The 13647-nt window shown below is 42.0% G+C and overlaps 1 protein-coding gene across 1 annotated transcript in view; it reads left to right on the top strand.

Moving 5' to 3' along the window:
• Positions 1-13097: 13097 nt before the first annotated feature.
• LOC127655150 (IgGFc-binding protein-like) overlaps positions 13098-13647 on the top strand; it is a 69444-nt gene continuing 68894 nt past the window's right edge. The window contains 1 exon segment of the mRNA XM_052142797.1: positions 13098-13171. Within this exon segment, the coding sequence (XP_051998757.1) occupies positions 13098-13171 (74 nt within the window).

A 13647-nucleotide genomic window follows, 5' to 3' on the forward strand; every position in this document is an offset into this window, starting at 1 on the left:
AAATAATAAATAAAGGAAAAAAAAGTCATACAAAAATAAATTCAGGAATAACTTTCATTAAAAACGTATTATATTTTTTTTATCAAGACATTTTATCCTTTATTTATTTTCTTATTATTACATTTATTTATTTATGTATTTATTTATTATTTTTGCATGTTTAGTCCTCCATAGGGTACCCCTTCCATATTCAGATATATATATATTTTTTTGGTGAAATTAATTCACTAATGAGGCTAGTTTCATAAATTTGAGAGAAAGAAATTGTAAGAATAAAAGCTAACTTTTTGTTCATTTAAAGAATGTATTCACAACTTAGCTCACTAATATTTTCAGACTTAACACATCCAAAACACGACCACAGCCTATGTCATGGAAAGTTCTTGAGCCCAGGACCATGGGTTCTGCACCCTAAATGTATTTGACTGCTGAATGAGGACGACGGTTTGTTTTCTATTTTGTGCCTTTGTGCACCTTGTTTTACTGAGCCCATTCATCCTTAATTCATCCTGAAGTCTTACGGTCTTAATTTAATGTAATTATTTTATTTTTTATTTTTATAAGAGTGCTTCTTGTTACATGAAAGTAGTTCACATTTCCAAGTGTCTGTGACTAAAATAAAACCCATAAGCTGGATAAAATGCAATTAAATGTTTTACAGTGTGTGCAGGCTGTTCCAAAACACACAATATCATGGGGTTATTGTTTCATAAAAGAACAAAGGTCATGTATGTGTGAATATAGTCACACTGAAGAAGTTACAGGCACTCCTGGGTATCTAATACATGGGGAGAGCTGTGTGTTATCATTACCTTTCATTCAGTACTTGGCTGGCTTCTCAGCATGAAGAACAAAAAGACTTCTGGTCCCCAATACACCTTTTGTCAGTTCTTTATGAATGAGCTGGATGTTTTATTATCTTGAATCTGTATTACTTCTGTCATTTTAACCTTTTCTTATGCTTATTGTCATGTCAAAACAACATGCACATTTGTAAATGTTGTTATATTTCCTTATTAATTTATGTTTTGTCATTATTGTGGATATAGACCTTTACGTATGTAAAGTAGTTGATAAAGAACCAAAGAGTAAAAAATTAGCAACTTTTCTAAATCAGTTAACATTTTCTTTTATATTATCATCAACATCAGAGAAATACAAATTTACTAACATCACTAGATCTTGAAAACCCAGAGCCCCATTCTCTTTCACAGAAAATAATGATGAGCCTTAAATTACATTTACAAACAAAGCACAATAATAATAATAAAAAAAAGCTTAGCAAGTGTTCAATAGGAGAACTAAACCACAAGTTAAATTATTCACTTAAAACTATGATGCCGAAAACTGACTGTATGCCAAGTGTGCAACTCACTTACACACCTGTATTTTCAGACCATTGTGAATGATTCACTAGACTCAGTAGGATCCATTTGCAGCTTTTAATAAAGAAGGTCGTACAGGCTGGGTCAAACAGGGCAGACAGAGCAAGGCAGAAGAAACAGCAGGGGTAATCCAGACAACAGGCAGAATTCAGGGCAGGCAGCAATAATCAGAAGTACAAGAACAGTCCAAGATCAAAACCAGATAAACAAAACACGGGATAAACGCTCAGAATTGATAACCAAGGCAAATCAAGACTTCGCAGAGAAGTGGTGAGTGAGAGTGTCTTATATGTGTGTGTGTAAATGCAGTGCAGGTGTGAAGCGCAATCAGTCCCAGGTAAGAGGTATTATGGGAATTTGAGTTCAGAGCCAATAGTTAATATTCCGGAGAAGGCTCCCTCTGGTGGCAGAGAGGAGGTGGTACGGGAGCCTCCTCTGTGACAGAGCCCCCCCCCCTGAGAGCGGCTCCTGACGCGAGGAGGCAACTGACGTCGGGGTCTTCCACGGGGTCGAGGGGCCGGTCTCTCCGGGTGCATCCTATGAAACTCCTCAGTAAGAGTGGGGTCCAAGATATCCCTTGAATTGACCCAGGATTGCTCCTCCGGACCGTACCCTCTCCGAGGGGACGTCCGTCTAGCGCCTCCACTGTTAGGGAAGAATGACATGGGTTTATTTTGAGGTTACATTGCTTGGCAAATGAATGAGAAATGAAGTTTCCCGCTGCTCCAGAGCCTATCAATGCTGTAGTATCAGTAATTTGAACTTGAGTGGTCAAACGAATAGGGAGAGAGAAACTGGATGCAGAATTTAGATGTTTTCCCCGATGACTCACCGATTGATTGCGATTAGAAGGTCGGACAGGACAGGAGAGCTTCATGTGTCCAGGCTGACCATAGTACATGCACAGCTGATTCTGCATTCTACATTCACGTTCCTCTGGAGTAAGATGAGTGAATCCGATCTGCATAGGTTCGTGAGTTGCTGCTGCCTCGGGTAAGTAATGGACTGGTGCTCGGGTGGTACGTCTGGACCGCATAAGGTTGTCGACTTGAATGGCCAGAGCTATATATCCGTTCAAGTTCTTTCCCTCGTCTCGACAGGCTAACTCGGACTGAAGTTCAACTGTTAGTCCCTTCCTGAAGAGAGTTTTCAATGTATTTTCGACCCAGTTGGTTTGGGCAGCGAGCGTGTGAAACGTGAGAGCATATTCAGCTGTAGTTTTCCTCCCTTGGGTGAGAATTAAGAGTTGTTCTCCAGCATCTCCTCCTTCTGTGGTATGTTCAAAAACTTGACGAAACTGTTGAATAAAGTCTTCAAACGAAGCAAATGGGGAGCCCTCTGGTCTCCAAACGGCGGTGGCCCACTCTAGTGCTCTGCCGGTGAGCAGAGAACAGACAAATGCAATGCGGCTGGCGTTGGTGGAATAAAGAGTGGGTTGTTGGTCAACGAAGAGCGTGCATTGTAGTAGGAAACCTTTACATTTAGTAGGAGTGCCATCAAATTTGTCAGGGAAAGCGAGCCGAGGATTAACTGATGTACTCACTGTATTTGAAGGATCACTTTGAGGTGGTGGGGCGGCGGGAGTACTTGGCGCATTAACAACTGCTGTACGAAGTTCCTGCAACCCTCGTACGAGTTGTTCAGTGAGTGTAGTCAGATGATTCAATTGTTGGTGATGCAGGTTCAGACGAGAAGCTTGGGTTGTGAGTTCAGTGGTCAGTTGCATGACTGCTGCTGGATCGGTTGTTGGCGAAGTCTTCTGTAATGATTCACTAGACTCAGTAGGATCCATTTGCAGCTTTTAATAAGGAAGGTCGTACAGGCTGGGTCAAACAGGGCAGACAGAGCAAGGCAGAAGAAACAGCAGGGGTAATCCAGACAACAGGCAGAATTCAGGGCAGGCAGCAATAATCAGAAGTACAAGAACAGTCCAAGATCAAAACCAGATAAACAAAACACGGGATAAACATTGCAGCTGCACAGCAGACAGTAATGAGCGAGGCAGCTCGGTCATTGGCTGTGCTGCGGCAACTGCTCGAACCAATGACGGGGCGACTCTGAACGCGCGACCAATGGGCGCTCGCCTCGCGTTCGCGTGCTCAGAGCCCGCCAAAATTAGCATAGCCAGGCTATATAATGGGCACCCCGTCATGCGAGTTTCTTTAGATTTAATCTCCTTCAGCGAAGACCTTCTCTTCGCTGGATCCTCCAGATTGTTGGAGTCTTTCGCCGTCGAAAAGCCTACAGCAGGACTGCTAAGAGGACGCCGGCGCCTTCAGCCGCCTTCGAAGCCTTCTGCTACAACATCCGGCGCGCATCGCATATCCTTTACTGCAAGCGCTCGCCCCCGCAATGCTTTTTAAAGTAAAAGAGCAATTTTTCAATGCGTTGTTTCAAATGCTTTCAGCCTGCGCCTCGTGCAGAGGCCCTCATCCTGACGGAGATCGGCACGTCATTTGCACTCGCTGCCTGGGACCGGACCACGCAGAAGCTGCACTCATTCAGGGCGGATGCCCCGAATGCGACTCCCTGGGCCTCGCCGAGCTGCGCGCTCGCTTTTCCGCTTTCGCCACAAACGAGCCTGCTTCCACTGTGCTGCCACCTCTGTTCGAGCCGCGCAAGAATAAGCGCCGCTCACAGAGGCTGCCGGAGCACGTAGACTTCGGTGATGTCACGCCGGCCCAGTCCCCGCGTGCGTCACCGCTACCAGAGATCTCCCCGCCGCCAGTCCATTTCACGAGAGCGGACCTGCACCCCTCCAACAGAGCAGTGGATCTTGTCTCGTTTGGCACGTCAGGGGACGACGATGAAAAGGATGACAGCTTTTCTATTAACGCTGCATCCGACGTCTGGCCGGGCTCGTTCAACCCCGTGCCATCGACATCAGCGGACACGAGCGCGGGCACCAACATGGACTCTGAGATCGTCCGTATCCTGTCCAAGGCCGTGGAAGACCTCAGGCTCGATTGGTCTTCTCCAGAAGAACCCGCCCGCAGCCGGCTGGACGAGTGGTTCCTGCAGGGGTGCCGGCAGGCCCCCCGACAGAGACCCTCTCCTTTCTTCCCCGAAGTCCACGACGAACTCACGAAGTCGTGGAAAGCCCCGCACTCTGCTCGCCTAAAGCCTTCTTTTTCTTCCTCGCTCTCCTCAGTGGACGGTGCGAGAGAAACCTAGGAGGATGAACCCTCCTCGCCCCCTTGGTGCCGATCTGGGACCTGGCCATGGTCCTGGACGCACTCAAGGGTGCCCCGTTCGAACCTCTCCGAACCGTGCACCTTAAACAGCCCTCAAAACCACGCTCTTGCTGGCACTCGCTTCAGTCAAGAGAGTGGGCGACCTGCACGTGCTGTCATCAAGCGCTGCTTGCCTGGAATTTGGACCTAACGACTGCAGAGTTGTCCTTAGGCCAAAGCACAGGTATATTCCTAAAGTGCTCTCTACACCCTTCAGAGTACAGGTGATATCTCTGGCAGCGCTATCGTCCCCGGCAGACGAAAGCGACGCTAATTTACTCTGCCCGATCAGGGCGCTCAGAGTATATTTGGAACGTTCTGCCCTGTTCAGACAGACGGAACAATTATTCGTATGCTTTGGCGGCCGCACTAAAGGTCTTGCAGTTTCAAAGCAAAGAATATCGCGCTGGATAGTGGATGCTATAGCGCTGGCTTATAAAGCCAAGGGCCTTCAATGCCCCTTAGGCGTCAGAGCTCACTCTATGAGGAGCATGGCCTCCTCGTGGGCGTGGTCGAGTGGGATACCCATTGAAGATATTTGTGCGGCGGCAGGCTGGGCCTCGCCTTCGACATTTATCAGGTTTTATAACCTACAGGTCCCCTCATTACATTCCAACATTCTATCAGCCTGACTATAGAATGGAATAGAGTATGTATATGCTGGGCATTGTCTCCTCCCTTATAAGGTCCGTCTCTGACCGACTTAGAGGATTTTTTATGCGTACCAGTACATAGAAAACTCAGTACATAAGATATGTGCTTGTGTTTGTACAATGAGCGCCCCACCTTGGGGCAAAGGCGCTCTGTGTTATCCCATTATATAGCTCAACGTTGGCCGGCTTGTGGAATAATCACTTTACTTTAAGTCTCAGGCATCTGCTTCTGGCTTTATAGAGCGAAGTCAGCACGCACGGCGTTTTGCAGGGTGTTCCCATAGCGTAAGCTACTTACGCAATAGGAGAGACCTCTCGATAGGGAACGACTCGGTTACTAACGTAACCTCGGTTCCCTGAGAGGAGGGAACGAGTATTGCGTAAGCTGCCGTGCTTGTGCTTGGTCAGTTTGCTTCAGTCGATTGAACCTAAAGAAACTCGCATGACGGGGTGCCCATTATGTAGCCTGGCTATGCTAATTTCGGCGGGCTCTGAGCACGCGAACGCGAGGCACGCGCCCATTGGTCGCGCGTTCAGAGTCGCCCCGTCATTGGTTCGAGCAGTTGCCGCAGCACAGCCAATGACCGAGCTGCCTCGCTCATTACTGTCTGCTGTGCAGCTGCAATGCGTTTTACATAAAGACTTCAATATTTCTCGAGAAACGGAGTTTTCCCATAGCGTAAGCTACTTACGCAATACTCGTTCCCTCCTCTCAGGGAACCGAGGTTACATTAGTAACCGAGTCGTTATGTTCTAAATGACACATACAATCTCAAATATTATTTCAATAATAATGTAGTGAGGCTATGAAATGGGAAACTGAAAATGTATTTATTTCATATGATATTCACAATTTTGGGCCAATTTAATCTATTTCTTTGATCATCGATTCTATATCCAACTTCTGTAGCTTAGACCATCCAGTCTTTCTCACTTGCACCAACATACAGAAAATATGCTCCACCATTGAATGCAAGCTGATTTGAAATTATATTTTTGACTAGCAGATTTTCATCTTCATCATACCGTTCGTTATTCATAAGGTAATTGTAGACAACATATAATGGAACAAATTATATAGTGTCATTGTTTTTTCAACAAAGCAAGCCAATAATATGTGAAAACCACATTAGGTCCACCGGAATCAGGGTGTGATCAGTAAGGCTGTTACGATTCCTTGTTGTCTGCCCCGTGCTCCGCCTCCCTCGGCTCCACCTCCCAAGCATCCCTCAGCTCCGCCTCCTGAGCCTCCCAGGGCTCCGCCTCTCGAGCCTTCCTTGGCTCCGCCCCTCGAGCCTTCCACGACTTCAATCCCAGAGCTTTCCACGGCACCCCCTCCTGAACCTCCCTCGGCTCCGCCTTCAGAGCCTTCTATGCCACCGCCTCCCTCGGCTCTGCCTCCAGAGCCTCCCTCAGCTCCACCTCCAGAGCCTTCTGCGCCACCGCCTCCCTCGGCTCCACCTCCAGAGCCTCCCTTAGCTCCACCTCCTGAGCCTCCCACGGCTCCGCCTCCTGAGCCTCCCTCGGATATGCCTCCTGAGCCTTCCATGGCTCCGCCTCCTGAGCCTCCCTCAGCTCCAGACCTTCCGAACCTGTCCTGTGACTGACTCCCTGGCCTCCAGACCCAGACCCTACCCTGCGGCCGGCTCCCAGGCCTCCTGAACCTGTCCTTGCCCTGTGGCCAGCTCCCAGGCCTCCTGAACATGTCCCTGTCTTGTGGCCTTCTTGGACTGCCTGCCTGCCCTCTGTGCCCCCCTGGACTGCCTGTCTGCCCCTTGTGTCCCCATGGACTGCCTGATTGCTCTCTGTGCCCCTTGGTCTGCCTGGCTGCCGGTCTGCCCATTATGCCTCCGTGGACTGCCCGCTTGCCTGCTGTGCCCCCTTGGACTGTCTGTCTGCCCATTGTGCCCCCTTGGACTGTCTGTCTGCCCCTTGTGGCCCCTTGTACTGTCTGTTTGCCCCTGTGCCCCCACTCCTTGGACGATTTAGTTTTTTGGGTATTTTTTTTCTTTTTTAGGAGCGTCTAGTATCCGCTCCTTAGAGGGGGGGGTTATGTTACGATTCCTGGTTGTCTGCCCCGTGTCTCAAATTACAATTCCCATGATTCCCGGCCCTCATCACTGCCAGCCCCGTGTTATTGTTCTCACCTAATTATCATTTTGTCATTATCGTGTCTCTGTGTATTTAAAACCTGCTGTTCCTCCATTCCTCTGTCGATCATTGTTTGTAGATGTCTGGAAGTCGATGTTCAGCCCAGTATACCCTGTACCCTTCATGTACCCTTTTGATGTTTTCATGTTTTTCCCATCGTGGATGTTTCCTTTGTTCCTGTCTGTCTTGTTTTCACCTTGATAAATAAAACCTGCACTTAGATCCGCACTCCTCGTCTGCCTCCTCCTACTAACGTTACAAAGGCCTTATGCTTTCCTGATATTTGAGTACAGAATTAAGAGTACAGATTTTCAATCTTACAATATTAACATTCACTTAATAAAATATTACTTTTTACCTTCTTGAAACTATGACAATATAAACAAATTGTGAAATAAACACAACACATTTCAGTATCTATTGTGTAAAAATAATTCAATTTTTACACAAATTACGATAGTCTCACAGTTGTGGCGGTTTTTCCATCACAACCAATTATTTCGCCACTAATAAAGTTTTATTTAGAGTTAGTGTAAGGCCTCTTGTTAACCATGAAAACATCAGTGTCAGTGAAGAGCATGCAAGAAGTGATGTGTGAATAAAACAAACAAGCAAGCTTGGGTAAATATCTCTTGTGAACAGAATATCTTATTTGTGCATAACATGCAAACAAGGTGGAAATGTCAAATAATGCAAAACATGTGAAAAAATGAACGTATTTAATTGTGTGTATTTAAGAAAAATAATAGCTAGAGAGTGTGAAAAGTGTAAAGTAAAAAGTCTTAAAGAGTTAAGTTAAGGCCAAAAGTGCCCATAAATATATATATATATATATATATATATATATATATATATATATATATATATATATATATATACATATATACTGTAGAGCAAGTGCTTCGGCTGTTTTTTCATGTTGAGAAGCCCTCAACAGATCGGGAGGGGACTGGAAGCTCATTCCACCACTGAGAAACCAAGAATGTGAATGATCTGTAGAGTAACTTTGTGCCTTGTTGCAAGGAAAACACCAGCCATGGCTCATCCTTTGATCACAGAGAGCGAGAGGGGACATAGACCTGGAGGAGTGAGTTGAAGTAAGAGAGTGCTGTTCCATCAGCTGTCCTGAAGGCCAAAGTCAAAGCCTTGATATTGATGTGAGCAGCAACAGGTAGCCAGTGGAGTGAGTTCAAGAAGGGAGTGAAGTGGGCCCACTTTGGTTGTTTGAAGACCAGATGCATCGCCAACGTTCTTGACTAACTGCATTGACTTAATCGTGCTAGTGAAGAAGTCGGCCACCAGAGAAATGGAGTTGTCAAGTTTTTATATAACAAAACCAGGAGCTGTGCACCAAATTCAGGAAGGAAATGTGATGTTGTAAAGCACATAGCTGCAAGACTGTGATTACTGGAATCAGCTGCATCGCTGTCTTACTATATGAGGTCATAATTCAGTGAACTTTCCATCACAATCATGTGAACTGTCATGAAATTCTATGTGTGGCTGTTCTGAGTTTACTCCAGATCTCAATAGCCCCTAAAATGGAAGCATAACTCTATGCCAATATTGGCATGGAGGATCACAATTTGCCAATATTGTATCATTTCGGAGCATGCTCTATTACTGCAATAACATAGTGGTGCAATATATTTGTGCTGTTTGATTGGGGGAATTAATACCATATCACAGACATGCACATGAGAAACAAAGTGAAATTCCATATGTGGGAGGGTTCTTGCTGAGCATTTTGTAGTTATGACAGAAAACATTTATTAGATACAAGGAAGAACAGAGGTGATATATTATACAGTATATGTATATATATATATATATATATATATATATATATATATATATATATATATATCATGTAAAAAGAAGGATCTGGAAGAAAGGTGACTGAAGTAAGTGATGATTGAGAGAGGTCTAATTTGTGTGTACATATGACTCTAAAATTAAGTGATTTTGCGTAAAGATACTGATCGTATAATTTGCTAATTATTAGCCTTTTCTTTTTTACAGATGATTCCATAATGCTTATGTATTTATGCTGAGCTTTATGAGTGGTACAGCTTATGATACAGCTATGACACAGAGGATTATAATCTACCATAATACGCTATAAAGGACAAAGGTTTAGCACTGCTTACCACATTAGTTCCGGACAGATCTGGGAACTTGTTAATGTTTTAAGCAATGACAATTATAAAAAAAAAAGCCTCCTGCAGTACAAACTAGAATGGGTGATTGGTGTCTGTGTTGTCTGTATGAGAAGCATATACATCATAAGGAACACATGCATCACTATATTAGCAATTGCAGGGGGGTGTGTCAGGACCTTAAACTCAAACTAATTCAGCGAGATTTCAGAGTGTAAAATATCTACAAAGACGTCAAATGACACTAATTGTTTGTGTACACATATAGATTTCCCCACTTGTATAATTGTAAGATTATTAACTTTCGAGAAATTTGCAGTCAAAAGTCAAGTCAAGTCATTTTTATTTCTATAGCGCCTTTCACAACATACATCGTTTCAAAGCAGCTTTACAGAAGATCAGGTATTAACAGAAAATTAAACTGTGAAAGGTGACTGTGTCAAGGAACACAAAACTCTATTAGATGTTGGTTAAAGGGAGAAAAATAACCTTGGGAGAAACTAGACTCACTGTGGGGGCCAGTTCCCCTCTGGCTAACATCATGAATATAATGCCAATATTATTTATGTATAGTGAAAGTCATGGTTTAAAATTATTAAACTAAGTAAGTGTTAAGGGTCAGTGTTTAAACATAGATTTTGTATGAACTTTAAGATTAATGACTAATGTCTTTGAAGTCCATCTTGGATTAACTGCAGAAGTTCACATAGATGCAATAGTCCTTGTTAGTTGGCTGATGAAGGCTTTTGTTGGCAAGTTATTGATAGTCCATGTATTCCATTTCAAGAGAGTTGTCCATCATTAGACCGAGGTGACGTAGGCAGAGATCGGTTAGGTGCATCGCAGTTCAACCTGGCCGGTAACTCCGGTGAGGTCTATCCTAAGTCCAAGGTTTAGGCATGCAATGGCATATTAAGCGGCGTTGGCGTTGGCATCAGTTCATCCTCTGAAGTCCATCATAATAGACTGAAGTGATGTTTGGCTGGCACCGGCTGCATTTAGTCATCATCACCCAGTGACAGGTAGCACTGGAGTCCAACATGAAGCAGGAATGGAGCTGGATCTAGCCGGTTCTTGTGGCCGCAGGATAGGATATCCGAGGTTAAGACAGGGAAGCAAATAAAATAATATAAGCATAGATGCCATAAAATTTATTGCAGAATTATAGATCATAATCAATGTTTCTGGTTTCTGGTTCTGGCAGACCTAACTAAAGCAGCCTAACTGTGAGTTGAAGGATAAATTAGGTGTATATGCCTGGCTAAATAGTCTAGACTTTAGTCTAGACTTGAGTGTGTCTGCATCTTGAACAGTGTTAGGGAGACTATTCCATAGTTTAAATGCCAAATATGAAAAGGATCTACCTCAAAATGATGCATCAGCCACATAAACAGATGCCAAGGATTTGATTGCAGTAAAAGAATTGCCCAATCTGAAACTTACTGAATCATGACAAAAATAATTAAATCAGTCATAAATTTCAAGGTTGTCTGTTATTAGTAAAATTTGACATTGTTATGCAGCTTGCATGTGTTTAAATGTAAATGAACATTATAAAAGTTATAGGTATTTTTTGTACACTGTAAGCTTCATGTGGTATCATCTAAATTAACTGATTAACTGGTTTGATTCAAGTCAAAATATAATTTAAGATGCCTGAATCAACCTAGGTTACACATATAAAAAAATTGTTAATTGCATTGTTACTACATTTCACAGTGTATTTACTCGCATATGAGTCAAGTTTCATTCAAAGGTTTAACAGACAAAGAGCTAACAGCTCTATTAATGTAATAATGTTTGTGAATGACCTGTTAATGATAGTTATTATAATGTGTCACCAACAATCCGCTTTTTTACATTTAGACTGGCAATATTCTTCATCTTAGAGTGTGATTACGTTGATGAGCTGGGCCTGCGGTGGAACAGAACACCTCAGGGTGCTTCTATTTACAAGCATCATAAACATACATGTATTATAAAAAGACAGAGTGGAATAACAGTGATATAAAAGGGTATGCTACTAGTCACAGTAATGTTATATATTGTAATAATTATAACAGTCATTATCTCAGTGAGACATTATGTTTTTGATAACTGCTTACTTGCATCAGCAACTACAAGGCTGATAAATATAATTGAATTAATCAAATAATTTCATTTGAATTAAATATATTTAGGCACACATGATTTATTGTGTTTGTGTCATCCAATAAAGGAAGACTAAACCTGCATTTATTTTTAATATAATTTAAAATATAATTCCTACACACAAAATCTTTTTTTTTTTTTTTTTTTGGCCAATCATTTAATGATCATGTTTGATCTCCTATGATGACCTATTTGGACCTCCCCTGCAGCAGAAGAAATATTTCAATACGAGTCAAGCTCCATCAACAGCATGTGTGGAAAATTGTTGATTACCACAAAAATATGTTTAGACTTGCCCCTCCTTTTCTTTAAAAAAAAGTAAAAATGGGGTAACAGCGAGACACTTACAATGGAAGAGAATGGGGGCCAATCCGTAAATGTTAAATACATTTGTTTCAAAAGTATAGCCACAAGACATAAACAATATGTGTGTTAACCTGATTGTGTGTGACAAAATCGCTTACTAACCTTTTCTGTGTAAAGTTATTTTCTATTTTATAACTTTGTTGCCATGCCATGAACACTAAAACCATAAAACAACTGCAAAAACAATGATTTAAACAACTTAACAGCTCAAATAATACATCAGTTTTAACAGAAGTATTCATGTATGTGCTTTTATAAAATCATAAGCTTCACATTTCTGCCTTTAAACCCTCCAAATATTGGCCCCATTCACTTCCATAGTAAATGCCCAACTTAGATTTTACTCTCTTTTTTAAACAAATTGTTTTTGTGGTAAATGCTCTGCTGCAAATCCTGTCGATTGAGCTGAACCCAGAACCCAGAAAATTCCTTTAATGATCTGTGCATTCATGAAATAATGATTCTATAAAAATTATTTATCGAGCTTGAAGTGCAGGCATTGAGTGTTTTCCCTATATTTACAGATTAGGACCCTGTACTTTAAACAGTTTTTGCAATAGTTATCAAAGGATAATTCTTTCATAAACTCAAAGTTTCTTAATACCAATAAAGAATTAATTGATAGTGCTATTCAGACCTGTCAAAAAATCACTGTGAAAAATGGTGATAGAAAAGATGAAAAAAAAAAAAAAGACATGAAAGCCCTTATGCAATACAGTCTATGTTGAGCTGAACTGCATAACTCTCTTCTGATATGCCCTTCCTCCCATAAGCACGAAGAGGATAGGGAGAACACACCCTGGACATTTTAAAGCAGTTACTGATTAATCAAATTGGTTTTGCAATGAGCTATGTAAAAGTATATATGTAAGTGATAAAAAAAAATTATACACTCCTTCATATGAACTCCCTCACTAACTGTGTAACTGTTCCTTTATAAACTATCACAGATCTCTTGGTTCTGTCTTAGTGAGCCCAACACCATCCAATAACCCAGACATGGGACGTCTGGAGTTACTACTAGTCTTAATATGGTTAAAAGGTTGCTATACCAAAGACGACGATGTGAATAGGTGAGAAGCTCATAATTATTATTTAATAATTTAGTACATATCAGCAATCATGAGAATTTAAGCTTAATTCTCAATTTGATGCTATTAACAATTTTTTTTTTCACATTTCTTTTTTTATTTATTTTTGACTGTATGAACCATATTCAGTAAAATATTAGATAATTAAGCATATTCATTTTCATCCATTTGTGTTCAGCAGACTTCAGCTATGCCATTCTACATGCTAGATCATATTTAAATACATTTGGAAACTTTACCAGTCATAAAAGTAGAGCAGTCAGTTAATAAGATCAACTAATAAGGAAAACAACTTGTTTCTGGCAACACACAAACAACTTGTATGGGTGAATGCAAGTTAATATATCAGAATTTGGGTAATGCACAATTTGTCAAAACTTTAGTGTCAAGGTATTAATACTGTATTTTTTCACATCAAACACATTTCTGAAGCATAGTGTATTTCACTTCATTGAAAT

The sequence above is a fragment of the Xyrauchen texanus genome, chromosome 2 (genome assembly GCF_025860055.1).
Source record: "Xyrauchen texanus isolate HMW12.3.18 chromosome 2, RBS_HiC_50CHRs, whole genome shotgun sequence".
In the NCBI taxonomy this organism is placed as follows: Eukaryota; Metazoa; Chordata; class Actinopteri; order Cypriniformes; family Catostomidae; genus Xyrauchen; species Xyrauchen texanus.